At 37.4% G+C, this 19,731-nt stretch overlaps 1 protein-coding gene across 1 annotated transcript in view; it reads right to left on the bottom strand.

Annotated features, from left to right (window-relative positions):
• Window positions 1-1,212: 1,212 nt before the first annotated feature.
• WDR75 (WD repeat domain 75) overlaps window positions 1,213-19,731 on the bottom strand; it is a 41,003-nt gene continuing 22,484 nt past the window's right edge. The window contains exons 9-21 of the mRNA XM_081242317.1: window positions 19,339-19,497; window positions 18,419-18,478; window positions 18,211-18,326; window positions 16,946-17,121; window positions 15,758-15,915; window positions 15,112-15,292; window positions 14,200-14,294; window positions 13,086-13,181; window positions 12,314-12,483; window positions 11,672-11,731; window positions 8,926-9,075; window positions 1,977-2,068; window positions 1,213-1,587 (exon numbers count right to left, since the gene is read on the bottom strand). Coding sequence (XP_081098443.1) covers window positions 1,383-1,587; window positions 1,977-2,068; window positions 8,926-9,075; window positions 11,672-11,731; window positions 12,314-12,483; window positions 13,086-13,181; window positions 14,200-14,294; window positions 15,112-15,292; window positions 15,758-15,915; window positions 16,946-17,121; window positions 18,211-18,326; window positions 18,419-18,478; window positions 19,339-19,497 — 1,718 coding nt within the window. The 3' untranslated portion in view covers window positions 1,213-1,382. The remainder of the gene's footprint in view (window positions 1,588-1,976; window positions 2,069-8,925; window positions 9,076-11,671; window positions 11,732-12,313; window positions 12,484-13,085; window positions 13,182-14,199; window positions 14,295-15,111; window positions 15,293-15,757; window positions 15,916-16,945; window positions 17,122-18,210; window positions 18,327-18,418; window positions 18,479-19,338; window positions 19,498-19,731) is intronic.

Raw genomic sequence — 19,731 nt, 5'->3', positions numbered from 1 at the left:
ACAGAGTTACCAAGTGACTCAGTAGTTCTGCTCCTAGGTATATAATTAGGTGAAATGAAAATAATGAAAAGAAATGAAGTACTGATACATGCTGCAGAATGAATGCTAAGTGAAAAGAAACCAGTCACAAAGCCCACATATTATATGATTCTATTTTTATGCAATATGCAGACTAGGCAAATTTACAGAGACAGAAATATTAGGTTGCCTACGGTGTGGGGTGGGGCAGGCTGGGAGTAATGGGGAGTGACTGGTAATGGGGTGATGAAAATGTTCTAAAATTGACTGTGGTGATGGTGTGCAGCTCTGAATATACTAAAAAGCGCTGACCTGTGCACTTTAAATGGGTGAATTGCATAGTTTGTGAGTTACCTATTTCTCAATCTAGCTATTTAAATGAAATGTACAGATCTTACTTGGATACTGACTCAGACATACTTAAAAAGCCACTTACAGCAATTTTGTGAACATTCCCTGAGATGTGCTTTTGTGATGTGTACACTTGTTTTTGCATTAACTTTTTAAATATAAATCTTATGGAAGTATATCATGGAACTGGAAAACTCTAAATGCTAAGTGGTTAAAATGTAGAAATTTCACTACTGTAAGGTAATACAGGAGTCTTGCATTCTTTTCTACTAGCAATGGGACTGTGGTTAAAAAGTAGTTGTTATTTGACTCAGTATACACAGGCATAACACTGACAGAGTAATACCAGCTCTTCTTATCTGCCAAGGCTGTCATGAAAACTGTATTTACAAGTATAGTAGACAAGACCTTACCCGAAAGATATGCGACCAGATGATGTGAATGTAGAATTTTTCAGATTTCAGGCAGCTCATATTATATAAAATCCTGAGTGGGGTCTGTGAAATACCACCATAATCAAATCATTTCTCTAAACTTCTCTATGAGAAATACTCTAAGAGGGATCAAACAAGACTACAGAGAACCTCATATCAGTTCAGGTCATATTTGGCCACCAAATGAATTTTGAACTTAACATCATCAACAAAACCTTTTGACTTCTTATATCTATCTATCTCCGAACTGCAGACAGGGGGACTTATGCTGTAAAAATTCAAGTCCCAGCTCTGCTATAGCACCTGTGAAGAAAATATCTAGCTACTCTATAGGGCTGATAAGTGAAATGAGATGATGTATATATAGCAACTAAAACATGATGCAAATTTAGTTTCATATTACCAGTCATTTAAAAAGTAGAGCCTGTTAATATTTAACATTTTATGAACAGAAATAACATTAAAATAGAATTTTGGAATGTCAACATACAATAAAAACAAACAAACAAAAAAACAACCACAAAACAAAACAAAAAACCACAAAAACAAAGTATAAAACCCTCCCCTATTCTCCAAGGCTTAAAGAGCACTTATCCAGCTGTAGTCTACTTTCCTAAATTTTCTCAGTTCCTTTTCTTCAGATTTTGACAACTGATGTATTATGTCTTTTCCCAAATCTGTGTTATTTGTATCCTGGACCTCTTCAGTGAAATTATTTTCTTCATCTGAATCAACACTTTCTTTTTCTTCTTCCATACTGACATCATCAGGAATTTCTTCAGCACTTTAACAGAATAAAATACAACAATTACTACTAAAAATATTTCTAAACAATAACTTTCCAATTTAAGGTATCTATGAAAAAACATAACATGAACAAAATAAATGAAAATTCTTGTTATTGAATACACTTTAAAAATGGATTATTATAAAAGAACAGGTAAATTTATAAAACATGAAATTTTGAAACCCTTAAAACATTACCATGAAAGATCTCTGATATTTAGTTTCAATGAATTTTATTTATTTGACTTAGTAATCCTATATCCTTTAACTATAGGTCAGAGCTGAAATAAAGAGAAACACAGGGAAAGAATGTTCTAATCAAGGATAACACAAACCATCCTGTTTCTCAAAACAGAGTATCTAAACACAGCTTATGAACTGCCTTACCTCTTGGTCTCCTTAGACAGCAGCAATGAATTTACAAACATGGAGCACAGGAAAGAAGCAGATGGCAGTACATGGGCTGGAGTGTGAAGAAGCTACAGTAAAACAGAAAAACAGGGTTTCATTTAAAAAGATGAAATGCCAAGGCTTTCATCAACAGTAGGCTCTCCCCACAGAAAAACCAAACCAAAGAACTCCCTACTTTTGGGGCTCCCTGATGGTGCAGTGGTTAAGAATCTGCCTGCCAATGCAGGGGGACATGGGTTTGAGCCCTGGTCTGGGAAGATCCCACATGCCACAGAGCAACTAAGCCCATGCACCACAACTACTGAAGCCCGTGCACCTAGAGCCTGTGCTCTGAAACAAGAGAAGTCACCTCAATGAGAAGCCTGCACACTGCAATGAAGAGTGGCCCCCGCTCGCCACAACTAGAGAAAGCACGCGTGCAACAACAAAGACCCAACGCAGCCAATAAATAAATAAATAAATAAAATTAATAATTTAGAAAATAGATTTAAAAAAAGAACTCCCTACTTTTATGCAAATAACGCCTCCCCCAAACCCATGTCAGGCTACAATAATCAGAAATTTTAAGTTTTAGGCCACTTAGTTTGGGAATTAAAGTTGCACAGTATATAGATCGGTTCAAGGTGGTGGAGTAGAAGGATGTGCGCTCACTCCCTCTTGCGAGAGCACCAGAATCACAACTAACTGCTGAACAATCATTGACAGGAAGACACTGAAACTCACCAAAAAAGATACCCCACATCCAAAGACAAAGGAGAAGCCACAATGAGAAGGTAGGAAGGGCGCAATCACAGTAAAATCAAATCCAGTAACTGTTGGGTGGATGACTCACAAACTGGAGAATACTTATACCACAGAAGTCCACCCACTGGAGAAGATTCTGAGCCCCATGTCAGGCTTCCCAACCTGGGGGTCTGGCAACAGGAGGAGGAATTCCTAGAGAATCAGACTTTGAAGGCTAGTGGGATTTGACTGCAGAACTTCCACAGAACTGGGGGAAAAAGAGACTCCACTCTTGGAGGGCACACACAAAGTAGTGTGTGCATCAGGACCCAGGAGAAGGAGCAGTGGTTAGTCTCCTAACCCACTGGAGACTGAACCAGGCCTATCTGCTAGGGTTGGAGGGTCTCCTACAGAGGTGGGGGGTGGCTGTGGCTCACCGTGGGGACAAGGACACTGGCAGCAGAAATTCTGGGAAGTACTCCTTGGTGTGAGCCCTCCCAGAGTCTGCCATTAGCCCCACCAAAGAGCCTGGGTAGGCTCCAGTGCTGGGTCGCCTCAGGCCAAACAACCAACAAGCAGATTAAAGTTTTACTGAGCTCCACCCACCATCATTCCCTCCCAGCAGGAAGCTTGCGCACAAGCCTCTTAGATAGCCTCATCCACCAGAGGGCAGACAGCAGAAGCAAGAACTACAATTCTGCAGCCTGTGAAACAAAAACCACATTCATAGAAAGACAGACAAAATTAAAAGACACAGGACTTTGTACCAGATGAAGGAACAAGATAAAACTCCAGAAAAGCAACTAAATGAAGTGGAGATAGGCAACCTTCCAGAAAAAGAATTCAGAATAATGATAGTGAATATGATCAAGGACCTCAGAAAAAGAATGGAGGCAAAGATGGAGAAGATGCAAGAAATGTTTAGCAAAGACCTAGAAGAATTAAAGAACAAACAAACAGATGAACAATACAATAACTGAAATGAAAACTACACTAGAAGGAATCAATAGCAGAATAACTGAGGCAGAAGAACGGATAAGTGACCTGGAAGACAGAATGGTGGAATTCACTACCAGGGAATAGAATAAAGAAGAAAGAATGAAAAGAAATGAAGACAGCCTAAGAGACCTCTGGGACAACATTAAACGCAACAACATTCCCATTATAGGGGTCCCAGAAGGAGAAGAGAGAGAGAAAGGACCCAAGAAAATATTTGAAGAGATCAGAGTTGAAAATTTCCCTAACATGGGAAAGGAAATAGCCACCCAAGTCCAGGAAGCGCAGAGAGTCCCAGGCAGGATAAACCCAAGGAGAAACATGCCAAGACACATAGTAATCAAATTGACAAAAATTAAAGACAAAGAAAAATTACTGAAAGCAACAAGGGAAAAATGACAACATACAAGGGAACTCCCATAAGGTTAACAGCTGATTTCTCAGCAGAAACTCTGCAAGACAGAAGGGAGTGGCATGATATATTTAAAGTGATGAAAGGGAAGAGCCTACAACCAAGACTACTCTACCTAGCAAGCATCTCATTCAGATTCAATGGAGAAATCAAAAGTTTTACAGACAAGCAAAAGCTAAGAGAATTCAGCACCACCAAACCAGCTCTACAACAAATGCTAAAGGAACTTCTCTAAGTGGGAAACACAAGAGAAGAAAAGGACCTACAGAAACAAACCCGTAACAATTAAATGGTCACAGGGACATACATATCGGTAATTACCTTAAACGTGAATGGATTAAATGCTCCAACCAAAAGACACAGGCTTGCTGAATGGATTAAAAAAAAGACCCATGTATATGCTGTCTACAAGAGACCCACTTCAGACCTAGGGACACATACAGACTGAAAGTGAGGGGTTGGAAAAAGATATTCCATGCAAATGGAAATCACAAGAAAGCTGGAGTAGCAATACTCGTATCAGATAAAATAGACTTTAAAATGAAGAATGTTACAACAAAGAAGGACACTACATAATGACCAAGGGATCATTTCAAGAAGAAGATATAACAATTATATATGCACCCAACATAGGAGCACCTCAATACAAGAAGGCAACTGCTAACGGCTATAAAAGAGGAAATCGACAGTAACACAATAATAGTGGGGGATTGTAACACCTCACTTACACCAATGGACAGATCATCCAGACAGAAAATTAATAAGGAAACACAGCTTTAAATGACACAATAGACCAGGGAGATTTAATTGAAATTTATAGGACATTCCATCCAAAAACAGCAGATTACACTTTCTTCTCAAGTGCACATGGAACATTCTCCAGGACAGATTACATCTTGGGTCACAAATCAAGCCCCAGTAAATTTAAGAAAACTGAAATCATATCAAGCATCTTTTCCGACCACAACACTATGAGATTAGAAATCAATACAGGCAAAAAGACGTAAAAAACGCAAACACATGGAGGCTAAACAATACGTTACCAAGCGAACACTGAAGAAATCAAAGAGGAAATTAAAAAATACCTGGAGACAAATGACAATGAAAACATGACAATCCAAAACCTATGAGGTGCAGCAAAAGCAGTTCTAAGAGGGAAGTTTATAGCAATACAAGCCTACCTCAAGAAACAAGAAGAATCTCAAATAAACAATCTAACCTTACACCTAAAGGAACCAGAGAAAGAAGAACAAACAAAACCCAAAGTTAGCAGAAGCTAATAAATCATAAAGATCAGAGCAGAAATAAATGAAATAGAAACAAAGAAAACAGTAGCAGAGAGCTCAATAAAACTAGAAGCTGGTTCTTTGAGAAGATAAACAAAACTGATAAACCTTTAGCCAGACTCATCAAGAAAAAGAGGGAGTTTTTAAAAATACCAATTGATGGGTCCCACCCCAGGGATTCTGATTTGATTGGTCTAGAGTGCAGCCTAGGCTTTTTAAAAAAAATTTTTTTTTCCTTATTTTTAAAAACTCCTTGTGAGATTCCAACAGGCAGTCAAGTATGGCAGCCCATGTTCTGAGGGATGCTTATACTTGCATACACACACAAGCATCACTGCTGTCACTGGCCACAGTGACTGTCCTCTGCAGAATCTCTTGAACCACAAGCAAAGCTGACAAAAAAAAAAAAAAAAAGGAAAGAAAAAGTAAAACAGGGAGAGGACTCAATAAAATCAGAAATGAAAAAGGAGAAATTACAACGGACACCGCAGGAATACAAAGCATCATAAGAGACTACTACGAGCAAGTCTATGCCAATAAAACGGACAACCTGGAAGAAATGGACAAATTCTTAGAAAGGTATAACCTTCCAAGACTGAATCAGGAAGAAATAGAAAATATGAACAGACCAATCACAAGTAATGAAATTGAAACTGTGATTAAAAATCTTCCAACAAACAAAAGTCCAGGACCAGATGGCTTCACAGGTGAATTCTATCACACATTTAGAGAGGAGCTAACACCCATCCTTCTCAAACTCTTCCAAAAAATTGCAGAGGAAGGAACACTCCCAAACTCATTCTATGAGGCCACCATCACCCTGATACCAAAACCAAAGATAATACAAAAAAAGAAAATTACAGACCAATATCACTGATGAATATAGATGCAAAACTCCTCAACAAAATACTAGCAAACACAATCCAACAACACATTAAAAGGATCATACAGCATGATCAAGTGGGATTTATTCCAGGGATGCAAGGATTCTTCAATATATGCAAATCAACCAATGTGATATACCATATTAACAAACTGAAGAAGAAAAACCATATGATCATCTCAATAGACGCAGAAAAAGCTTCTGACAAAATTCAACACCCATTTATGATAAAAACTCTCCAGAAAGTGGGCATAGAGGGAACCTACCTCAACATAATGAAGGCCATATACGACAAACCCACAGCAAACATCATTCTCAAGGGTGAAAAACTGAAAGCATTTCTTCTAAGATCAGAGACAAGACAAGGATGTCCACTCTCACCACTATTATTCAACATAGTTTTGGAAGTCCTAGCCATGGCAATCAGAGAAGAAAAAGAAATAAAATGAATCGAAACTGGAAAAGAAGAAGTAAAACTGTCACTGTCTGTAGATGACATGATACTATACATAGAGAATCTTAAAGATGCCACCAGAAAAGTACTAGAGCTAATCAATGAATCTGGTAAAGTTGCAGGATACAAAATTAATGCACAGAAATCTCTTGCATTCCTATACACCAATAACGAAAGATCAGAAAGAGAAATTAAGGAAACAATCCCATTTACCATTGCAACAAAAAGAATAAAATACCTAGGAATAAACCTACCTAAGGAGGTAAAAGACCTGTACTCAGAAAACTATAAGACACTGATGAAACAAATCAAAGATGACACAAACAGATGGAGAGATATACCATGTTCTTGGATTGGAAGAATCAGTATTGTGAAAATGACTATACTACCCAAAGCAATCTACAGATTCAATGCAATCCCTATCAAATTACCAGTGGCATTTTTTTTTACAGAACTAGAACAAAATATATGAAAATTTGTATGGAGACACAAAAGACCCCGAATAGCCAAAGCAGTCTTGAGGGAAAATAATGGAGCTGGAGGAATCAGACTCCCTGACTTCAGACTACACTACAAAGCTATAGTAATCAAGACAATATGGTACTGGCACAAAAACAGAAATACAGATCAATGGAACAGGATAGAAAGCCCAGAGATAAACCCACGCACCCATGGTCAACTAATCTATGACACAGGAGGCAAGGATATACAATAGAGAAAAGACAGTCTCTTCAATAAGTGGTGCTGGGAAAACTGGACAGCTACATGTGAAAGAATGAAATTAGAACACTCCCTAACACCATACACAAAAATAAACTCAAAATGGATTAGAGACCTTAATGTAAGACCGGACACTATAAAACTCTTAGAGGAAAACATAGGAAGACCACTCTTTGACACAAATCACAGCAAGACCGTTCGTTTTTGATCCACCTCCTAGAGTAATGTAAATAAAAACAAAAATAAACAAATGGGACCTAATGAAACTTACAAGCTTTTGCAAAGCAAAGGAAACTACAAACAAGACAAAAAGACAACCCTCAGAATGGGAGAAAATATTTGCAAGTGAATCATCGGACAAAGGATTAATCTCCAAAATATATAAACAGCTCGTGCAGCTCAATATTAAAAAAACAACAACCCAATGCAAAAAATGGGCCGAAGACCTAAATAAACACTTCTCCAAAGAAGACATACAGATGGCCAAGAAGCACATGAAAGGCTGCTCAACATCACTCATTATTAGAGAAATGCAAATCAAAACTACAATGAGGTATCACCTCACACCAGTTAGAATGGGCATCATAAGAAAATCTACAAACAACAAATGCTTGAGAGTGTGTGGAGAAAAGGGAACCCTCTGGCACTGTTGGTGGGAATGTAAATTGATACAGCCACTATGGAGAACAGCATGGAGGTTCCTTCAAAAACTAAACATTGAACTACCATATGACCCAGCAATCCCACTACTGGGTATATACCCAGAGAAAACCGTAATTCAAAAAGACACATGCACCCCAACGTGCATTGCAGCACTATTTACAAAAGCCAGGTCATGGAAGTAACCTAAATGCCCATCGACAGACGAATAGATAAAGAAGATGTGGTACAAATATACAATGGAACATTACTCAGCCATAAAAAGGAACAAAACTGGATCATTTGTAGAGATGTGGATAGACCTAGAGACTGTCATACAGAGTGAAGTAAGTCAGAAAGAGAAAAACAAATATCGTATATTAACACATGTATGTGGAACCTAGAGGAATGGTACAGATGAACCAGTTTGCAGGGTAGAAATAGAGACACAGATGTAGAGAACAAAGGTAGGGAAACCAAGGGGGGAAAGTGGCAGAGGGTGGTGGTGGTGGTGGTGGGATTAACTGGGAGATTGGGATTGACATGTATACACTAATATGCATAAAATAGATAACTAATAAGAACCTGCTATATAAAAAAATAAATAAAATCCAAAAATTCAAAAAAAATTGCACAATGTGTAAATGATTATTTAAAAATTAGTTGTTACAGATTGACTGTATAAATAAACTCCAACTTAAGGAACTTTACTGTGTTTAACCCATTTCATATTGGTATAAGCAATTAATTTACACTATTAATATTATAATAAACTTATGTTTCACACTAATAAGTAATTAATAATTACTTACCTCACTAATTGCAGGTATGTTTTCTGTTAAGGGTAGTTGTACCAGTTCATTCTCCAAAGCTTCATTTAACTTGTCATCCTGCTGTTGCTGCCTGTGCTTTCCCAATATGAAATAAAATGGGGTTGTTGGAAGAGTTTCTTCTGCTAATAGCTGTAAGGATTTAAGACAAAGGGAAATAAATTACTTCACTAAAAAGGAGGAACTGCCTTTGAGGCAATAAGAAGTATCACAGTCATAACATGTCCGATGGAGGGAACTATAGAAATTATCTAGTATGATTCTTTCAGTTCACAGGTAAAGCAACTGAGGGCAGTCAATTTACTATGGGAAAAGCTAACAGCAGACACTTCGGTGACAGAACAAAATGTGCATCCACCACTACTTAGTCCCCCAATCCTACAAAAACGGCAGCAAACAGGTTTTCAAAAGAGCATAAATCCACAGTAATAAAGACACTGTGTGATGTGGAAAGTGAAAAGCAGTTTGAATGGTGGTAGCTAACTTAGTAGACCTGAGAAAGCAGGATTCTAAGCTGGTGGTGAAGAAAGCTAAAAGCATCCCAATTTATACTGCAGAATTCCGCAAACACTCAAGAATTGGTACTAATAGTAACAGTACCTCCTCTGTAAAAGGCTAAAAAAAAAAAAAAGAAAGAAACCAGTTAGCCTGGTTGAAGGTCTATTTAGAGAGCATTCAGGTTTCCAGATCTCCTCCTCAGCCCCAGCAGAGGGCTGACAGTATGTTCCTTGAAGAGCAAAATAAAGTGTGTCTTTAGAAAGGATGGCTTGGTGTGTGGCAGCGTGGAGGTGCCCTCACAGCTGAAGGCAGTTGTGTTCCATAGAGGGTGCTTCTCAGAACACTGGCAGCCAGGTTGACATCTTTTAGGCAAGAATTTGGAAGAATTTTATCTGGACAATTTGACCAATCTAAGAGAAAAAGTCCTAAAAATAATGATTTTGGAGATTTTCTCATAATAGCTCAGGCAGACAGTGGAGGCCAGAGGTCAAGTTCCACCTAGGTAGAAAACCTCCAAATGGTGATTTTGCTCACCTTTAAATAAGAGCAGACAGCCAAGAGTCATGAGACTTTGATGAAAATCTCCAAAACAGACTGGAAATAAAAACCTAATGGAAATGAACCATGTTAAGAGAGAGAAAAAAAATAGAGGATCAGATGAAAAGAGGAGGAAACCTCTCAGACAACAGGAAGAAAACAGGAGAAAAAATAAGAATATTAGCACCATTCTAGAAGGTCCAGCCGTAAATAGCAGTTCTAGAGAAAATGAAGGCAAAGAAAGAATTAATTCTTCTCCTTAGACAGTTTTTTGATTAAAACCCTCGAAGGGGGCTCTACATTTAACTCAGAGGAAAAGTCAAAGTCTTTTCATTAAAGCCTGTTTTGACTGCTGTATTTAAAAAGGCAAACTGCACTCCACACTCCCTTTCCCACCATTCCTCCTTCCGTAATTCTTATTGCCTTCTAAAATACTATACATTTCACTTACTTGATGTTTATTATCTGTGCCTTCCTGTTAGACTATAAACACCACTAGTTTATAGACTTCACTCTTTTGCTCACTGATATATCCCAAATGTCTAGAACATATAGTAATCATCAACAAAAAAATGGTAAACGAATTCAGTGAATTTCCAGAGAGAAATAAACAAGTCAGGATACAGATAAAGTATAAGACAGTATCTTCAAAGTTCTAAGACAAAATGATTTTCAACCTAGAACTCTACCCAACCAACCAATCCAATGGGAGAGAATAAAAGCATGTCCAAACATGCAATGTCTTAAATTTACTTCCCATGCACCAATAGGATGTGCTTTACCAAAGCAAAGGAGTGACCAAAGAAGGAGAAAAACTACAGGATCTATTACAGTAGATGTGAATAAACCCCCAGAATGGTGGCAAATGTAGATCCTAAGATGATTACTGTGCAGCACGTTTACAGGGCAATCAGTTCGAAAGAAGCAGGTCAGAGGTTCTTGAAAATATTTCTTCAGAACTCCAAAGAATACCTAATATGTCTGAAAATAATGAGAGAGGAGTTATAGGGTAGAGTTTAGGGGTGAATTAGGTGAGAAGTAAATAGGAAACTGAGCAAATGAAAAAAGAAGGCAATCATTAACTCCAGAGAAAAGAAGCTGGTCACAAAAGGAAAAACAACCTGTTTATTACTAGGTGGCTCAGCTATGAATTGTGTTTACATGTTTAAAGATGAACAGTGACCTGACCAATTTAAGATTTATCTATACTGGAAAAACTAGGGGACAGAAAATATGCGGGGGTATGTAATGTATATGGTGGGAGTGGTATGAAAGAAACTTCAACTTCAATAGATCAGAGTTAACAAATAATACCTAGATCTGAAAAATCCAGAATTAGCAATATGAACATGTTTCTTAGAGATATGGGGGTAAATAAAAACTTCAACTCAAAGAGTTGAGAGTATCTTTGTGGGTAATGGCAGTGGTGGTGATGTTCAAGTTTTCCCCAAGAAGTCTTGTAGAACTATTTGATTCTTTAAATCACAAGCATATGTTACTGATACTACAAACCGAGACTACATTTTCAAAGAGCACTCTGACATCAAACGAAGCAAGTAGTTTCTAAGTATGTAATTTTAATTCCACTTTAGGGCAGGTAAAACATTTTTCTCATAGCTGAGCTCTAAAAGAGAACCTTATCTTTGCAGGGAGGCAATGTGCACGATCTGCACCACGAGTGACCGGAACATACCTGTTTGCTTGTTGGTGTGAGCTTCTCTTCTGGAGACTGTGTACTGAATGTCAATAAACTCTGAAAAGAGAGGTCAATTAATGATGCAAAATATAAACTGTAGAGTGCAAATCTAAATGTTAAAGTTAGAAAATGATGTTGACTTTTCATCTTGATATAAATATATCTGCTCACAGAAAAGTAATAAAAGATTTAAAACGTATTTAATGACTGCTGTGACAGTTGTAAGACTGTCCTCAAAGATCATTTTTAAGAATTGGTAATGAAATAAAAGTCAACTGATGGGTCAAACTTAAGCCACTGATTTCTTTATGGTAAATCAAATACTAAAATTAAAAAAGAGCCACTCTAATAAATACAATTTAAAGTATTCTAGTTATCTTCTAGGTCATATCTTTTTTGGTGTCACGGAGTGAATGAATGCAAGCAATACTTAGCCCCAAAGGTGTGGGCGAATATACTCCCACCAGTAATATGACTGTACAGAGCACATGAGACGATTTGGCAGGGGAGTGGGAGGGGAGAGAAGGAGTAACCCTTTAATAAAACTATTCCACTTGCCCTGGGCTATTACTCTCAAATATTAAAGCAACTGAAAATCACACATACGAAATGACCGCCTTTTCTGAGGTGGATGGTTACCTGTGATTTTGTTAGGAAGTAAAACTGCGATCTGTTCAGCCACTGGTAAGCTTCTGAGGTGAATGATTCAGGGACATCTCGTGGAACGAACACTCCCCACTGGACTTCCTCTCTGGAGATATTTTTTTGAATATACAATGGCCTTGGCTCGCTAGGTCTAAACACAAACACTAGAGAAAAAAAAACCAAACAGACAACAACATTTTGCCTGCAAAGGTTAGTTTCAGCCTCAGATTGGCACACCACACTCATCCTGGGACTTACCCCACTGAGTAAATTGATCAGGTCATGATTATTTTAGGCTTTGGGTCAACAAATAGCTACTTGATGCTTACTATGTGCCAAGCCGGTTAGGAATGAGGGCTTTGAAGATGAAAAACAGAAACAAAAATTTCTGTTTCTGAGAGCAGGGTCAACTGCAGAAAACAGACACCAAAATACTGTGGCAGTATTTTGTCTTAAGCACTAGAATAGAGATCTGTAGAAAGAGCTTCAAGATCATAGAGGAATGATAAAATCGCCTTGGGGGATTTAGGAATGCTTCAAAGGGGCAAGATCTCTCTTGGATTTTGAAGGCTGAGTAGCAAATGACATGTTGAAAAATGAGGGATGTGCTGGAGCTGGAACTCAAGAAAGGAAGGGCAGTGGTCAGGCAAATGGCTTCAAATGGACATCTGATTTGAAGGCAAGTGTAAATCAAATTATATTAAAGGTGTTAAAAAAGAAAATTTAGGTGATAGACTTCTTCTGTCAAAGAATGGTCTGTACTTACAGTCTGAACCCACGGAAGACTGAGAGACTGCAGCAATATTCTCTGAATTGGGATCAGGTTCCATAACTCTCACATTTAATTTTGCACTCCACTCCACTGGGGGAAAAAAAGTGATTCACTTCTAAGAAGAGATTTACCAGAAGCTTTCTTAAGCTTGTTATTTAAACTAGGTACTCAATATTTATTGGGACAATCAATTCTATTATTTTTAGGAAGAGGGATTTTACCATTCCAGATAATACATGGAGAACACACTGACATAATCTGTGGAAGTCTGCACTAAAACGAGGGGCAAGAAGCAGAAAACCAAAGTATTGATACTTCTTCCACATGCTATGAAATGGTTATTACAGTGCAACTTCTGTCTGGTGCTTTTCCACTACTGCTAAATGTGGGCAAAATGTTAACCAGAATCACTGTAGAGAATATTTAAAAAAATGTTATCACACACATTATTACAAAGTAACCACAATGTCTTCCAAACATATACTTGAATGAGTAAAGTGCCACAAAGTTCACATTTGTTAGGAGGATTGTGATAGGTTACATTCAAATTTAATGCTCTCAGGAACACTGCAGGTTAATATGCATTATGAACTATCAGAAACCTTCCTCAAATTGTTATGAGGATGGATAATATGTAGGGCAACAAAATCATACACTGAAGACAGTGGAAAAAGGTGAGGATAATGGAAGATGATTTGCTGACAATTAGGCAGTTTATAAATACAGTTGACCCTTGAATAACATGGATTTGAACTGTGAGGGTCCACATGCATGTGGATTTTAAAATAGCAAGTACTACCAATAACTGCTCAATCCAAGGTTGGCTGACTCCACAGAGGGCTGACTCTCTAAGTTATAAGTGAATTTTTGACTGCGCAGAGGGTCGGCAACCCTAACGCCTGCATCGCTCAAGGGTCAACTGTAATCAAAGTCTATTATTACAGGCATAGCACTCCAAAGTTTGGTGGTACAATGTACCACGTAAAAAATTATATATTCTCTGGGTAAAGATATGAAGATATCATCCAGAAGTCCTAAAATGCCGAAGATTAGTTAATGTCCACTTCCTATGTGCTTTGTCATCACTTTATAGCAAAAAATATCTTACATGCACAACTGAGCAGATTCCAACAGCACAGAATGCCATTTTCAGTGGCACCAAGAAGATACTTGGAACAAGTCAATCTCCCAAAGCAAAGGTGCCTAGATTAAAACAAGGAAGTTAACAACAGTCAGTTCTAGCACACGTAGTTACAAACAGGACTGCAGACGTCCTGTACAGTACTAGCTTCGTGCAATGCAAATTTTTAGATAGACATGTATGTTTTTGTTCGTAATTATTCTGCAGGAAAGGGGGTAAGGAGCACAACAGGAAAGGTTTATTTAGCTATTTTGTTTCTTTAGGAAAACAGATTTGATGACCAATTCTTTTCTCTAATATGCTGTACGGTACAATAATTGACACATATAGAGAAAATGTATGTGAAACGTACCAAGTTATTTAACAAAAACTCTTTTTTATGCTTCTTTGTCTCAAGAGGAAAATCTGCAATATGAATTCTGAAGAAAGTTTTACAAAGTAAATTCAGAATTAGACATGTTGGGAATTAGAAACAGCCGTTTCCCATTCTGTCCTCAAATGCCCAAGTTACCGGAAATCAAATGGAAGATACTACTGTTACATTCCCTTGCCATTATTACAAACAGTGAAGTTTGAGCATAACATCGCTTTTATGAAAATACAGAGAAAATAAACATTGTTTGGATCTACTGAGGCTTATATATAGCTTCTATTATTGTGTAGTACAACCATGAAAAGTAATGCACATGGTTCATAAACCCAGTAGCTTAGCTTAGCTTAGCTTCCCAGTATTTTGGTTAGCTGCTGGCACCACTGACCCACAGGATACCTCTGGAGAAAGCATACGTTAATTACTAAAGTTTATGTAGAAAGACTTGTTTGAATTAAAAAAAAAAGAAACAAACCCAGTACTTCATACTCCCCCAATTATTTACCTACCTTATTTTCCCAGCTCGTTGACAAAATGTACATTTAAGTTCCCATGTCTCCGAATCCCATATTGTAACTATTTCCTCAAAACTAACTGCTAGTAAAGAGCCATCTTCGGAGAAACAGCAGTTAGTTGCTTGGTACTTGTGATAACTACCCACAAAGTCACAGGTCCAGCCAACAGCTTTTTCTGTGAAAATACAGACCATAGAAATAGTACAAATGCCAGATAATATTTTAGGGAATTTATAAGAAATATGGATTAAGAAACAAGGAAACACAACAAAAAACCTCCTCTCCAAAATTTTAGTTACAAATCATTGACTGATTTGAAATTTGTGTCCCTTCCAAGAGACCCTGACCTTCCTCAAGTGGAACAGTAAAGGGACTACTGCAAAAGCCCTTTTTACTGTACCCTCACAGACTGGAATAATTAGCACACGATTAATCAAGAATGTCATAAAATAAGTAAAGATTTGGGAGAAAAGGCATGTAAAAATGTAATCTCTCAAATCTTTTGAAATTGGGCAATATCCTATAGAATTAAACAAAGTAGAAAATGTCCTCCCAGAATGGATACAATTCATGAGAGATAAATATATCAATTCTTAAAACTGTGCACTACATATAGACATACTATATTTAAGTAACTTACTGTATATATCAGAATCATCTGTTAATATCCACACTTTGAAGTGACCATCTTTACTTGCTGTAACCAAGGTGGGGTTTTCAGATTTTTCTGCCTTACAGAAACAGAGAGCTGTGATGTGGTCTTCATGTGGCATGTTAACCTTTGTATTGAGAACAAACCTAGTAGGAAGGAAACCAATTTATTTTTATACCAGGGCAATATAATATACTATCATATGAGTATTAAGAATTCCTTACATATTGCACATTTTACAATAGCATCTTTAAGAGTGAGCAACTGATATATTATCACCTAGCATGACAAACAATTGAGTGTTCTGTCACTGATGGCCACAGGATGCAAAGAGTTCTAACACATTACCTCTGGCCTCGTGTAACGTACATAACAGATGATTATAAACAGTGTCAGCTTACTGGTACAGAATGAGTATAAAATAGGGGTCATCAAAAAATGATACTTGAAAGGCTACTATACTCAACTGTAGGGAAATTGTGTAGAACACAGATACCTCACTCTTTTGAAAATAAGCAAAAAAGGAAATGGCTATGAAAGCCCTTATTTGTGGCAAGACGGTACAGAAAGAACATTACCTATTTCACTGCCCTGGTCAATACTTAATATTTAAAGTCACCCAAACTACCTCTCAAAGCTTGTTTCTGGCTCGACAGGACACTGCTGTGAATGAAAGATTATCTTGTGAAGATTCACAAGGCAATGGGCATGAAAGCACTAAGCCCAGTTCTTGACAAGCAAGGACTTGATAAATTGCTATTACAGCCATGGTATGGGAAACTAGTGGGCTCCTTATCTAATCAAGTCTACACCACAACACATCTCTACCACCTACCACTGCCATTTTCCCAAAGAAGGTAATATAACACTAATAAAAGAGCTAAGGCACTAAGACCTTTGCATCCTAATCCTGGATTTGCCTGGGAGTAGGTATGTGTTCTTGGGGGTGTCACTTCTCCATGTTTCCTTATTTATGCAATGAGGTGACTCATAATTTGGAGAACACCAATGCTTTCTCAGAGCAGAAAGCATAAAGGCTTTATTAGAGGAATAACACCTCCTTCATTTCTCTTAATATAAACTTATCAAAATGAAACATCGTAAAGACCAACAATTGAAACTAGAAAGTCAAATGATTTCCTGCTCTGAAATTAATGTCTATATAGGTAGTATTACCCTTGTGTTTTCTTATTATATGTCCACAGTTTCATTTGCAATTCAAGCTCAGTTTCCTTTTCTTGACGTTGTTCCACCGTTGCAAGCCAATTACCATAGCAGCCAAATGCAGCCTTTGTTAGCTCAATTTGGATCAGACCGTAATCATTGATATATTCTTGCTGTATAATATCTAACTGATGGGTTAAAAAAAAATCCAAAATTCTTATTAATGTAAATACATACATGATAAAGCATTCAGGGAATGGCAATTAACCACATCATAGATACCTTCTGGAATCTACAGTAACAGATTTTTAGGTAAAGAGAAAAATGAACTAATCATTACTTACAGACATCGAAATTGCCACTGAAAACATGGAGCATATTGTATAATACCAACTTGGTGGTGATGATTCTTCAGTGACCTTAAATTTTAGTAACGACTGTGCTCCATTTATATGATACAGCAGAACTTTAGGTTACAGTAATGCTTTTCTTTTGTGTCTAAGAACAAACAGCTTTACATAAAATCTCAAAACTAGATTCCACATCACTAGAAACAAGGAGAGCAAAAATGAAACCTACAATTTTTAAGAAGTGAAAAAAGCACAACATTGTAAATAGGCCAGCATTTTCTTTATAACTGTTTCTTTTATTGTGTCCTCATCGATTTACTAAAAATGTATTAAGTGCCTACTATTTCCAGGCACTGTACTAGAAATGTACAAAGATCAATAAATTTCCTTTCTTTGAGAGGTTTAAAGGTGTTGGAGAGAAAGAGATAAAGTGTTACAGTGGCTGTGACAAAAATCTGTAAAGGGTACTGTGGGGCACTAAAGAAAAAGTGGAAATTCTGGATTGCATTTACCAGGATTATAGGAAGTGTTCCTCTTTAATCTACACTGAAGATTTTATCTTCAGCATGTACATATGATACTGTTTCACCACAAAGCAGAGACAGGTCTGTATTGTTAATCCGTATGCTCACTGCCTATCCTTATGACTCAAAGGCACAGATGTGCGCGACAGTTAATTTAGAGTGTAGTCTTGAACAGAATAGAATAGACAGAGTGCACACAACAGTGCCAACTGGCTTACATGCAGACTTCATCTGCAACGGTGGCCTCATTAGAATCATGCTATAAACGACTGATAATACTATGTTCAAATAACATAGGCACAGGATCTTGTTTTAGAAGCTATACAATAAGTTACTTGACCCCAGTGATGCTATAAAGATATTTCATTAGTTTTAAGGCTAGTTAACAGATCAAAAATCTTACATTGTATAACTGTTTATCGCTTTGGAGAGAATAAAACTGCAAGTGGCCAGGTTTCCCATTCAAAACCAAAGCTTTAGTTCTTGGGTCAATCATCAAACCGGTTAAGATATTTCTGTCTGTAAAAGAAGTGAGGAACAATAGCTGAAATCAGACAAATATTCACTTTTAAAAATGTACACAATTCCACATCCACTGAGATCTGCGATACCTTTCACTAGGCCTTGAATTACTGCGGACGCCTCAAGGTTTCGGTGAATGATTATAATCTCTGTGGGTAAAATAAATAAATAAATAAATAAACAAACAAACATCTAAACATAAATAGGTCAAACCTTCAAGGTTTAAAAAAAAAAAAAAAGGTGAATTTGTATCATTCTGAAATATACCAGAATACAAAACAATTGAGTATGTTCAATTTCTTGGACTGTTACTGGAAAATTAGGAATATATTTTGTGATTTAACAGAAAAACTAGGGGTGGGAATGAGGGCTTTTTCTGTTGGAGTCTCTAAGTTTTCTGCTGTGACTATGAATACATTAGAAGTGTTAATACAGAAACTTATATGCCCCAAAAGAGAGGGTTGTTTACTTTGAAATGAGTCACTGCACTGATGGATTGCTCAGTTATGCTCTCTTTTGAAGGGAAAGGAGACAATGGGCACGGGATTTACATCCAAGCTGAGGTGTAACAGGATGACCAAACGCTGGGGAGGAATCAAAAGACTGCTCCATTTCTGTCAGAATCCACAGGACTCCCACACCGAGACAATGGCTGTACCAAAGGAAAACTTCAGAGCATTCTTTCGAGAATGCCATTATATTGTGAAAACCTCCTTTAATCCCCCAATCATTCCACATGAAAAGATTTTTAAGTGTAAGTGGCACAACAATAACCAAATACACTTAGCCCTACACTTTCATAAAAACAACTCTGGAAATGTTGTATTCAGGTGGCATCTTGGGGCAAGAGAGGTGGAGGAAAGAGGAGAAATGGAAGAGAAAAAAATGCTCGTTAAATCCTATGCTACTCTTAGTTTGAGGTCTCTTATTTTCCATCCCCTACAGATGCTACCTAATTTAAGACATTACACAAACTGTTATTTCCTCATGACAACAAATTGGGACTTACTGTTATCGGAGTGTGAAGTACAGAAGAGATCCCCTGCTGGAGACACTGAGATGTGTTCAATAGTAGCTCCTAAACGCGGGAGGAACTCCTTATTCTTCTCTGCTGCCTCTCGCCACTCTACGAGGACAGACTCACGGCCCCCACTCAGCAGACTGCTGCCTTCTCATCCACACAAAGAAATGAAAAGGACAGTGTTTGGGGGAAAAAACAGGAAGATATAATCGATGTTTTGATTTTTCCTATGTTAGAGAAATAAACTATTTAAAAAAACATGCAAACAAGTGTCTTTATATCTTTTAATATACTTGCAAGACAAAAGATTTAAAGATCACTGGTTCAGGGATTTTTCCTTTCCGGTAACATGTGACTACTTTGTTGCTGACAAATTCTTCT

The sequence above is a fragment of the Mesoplodon bidens genome, assembly GCF_964165515.1.
Source record: "Mesoplodon bidens genome assembly, chromosome: 8".
Taxonomy (NCBI): domain Eukaryota; kingdom Metazoa; phylum Chordata; class Mammalia; order Artiodactyla; family Ziphiidae; genus Mesoplodon; species Mesoplodon bidens.
Note: the sequence above shows the minus strand (reverse complement) of the source record. Positions and strands in the feature narration are given on the sequence as shown.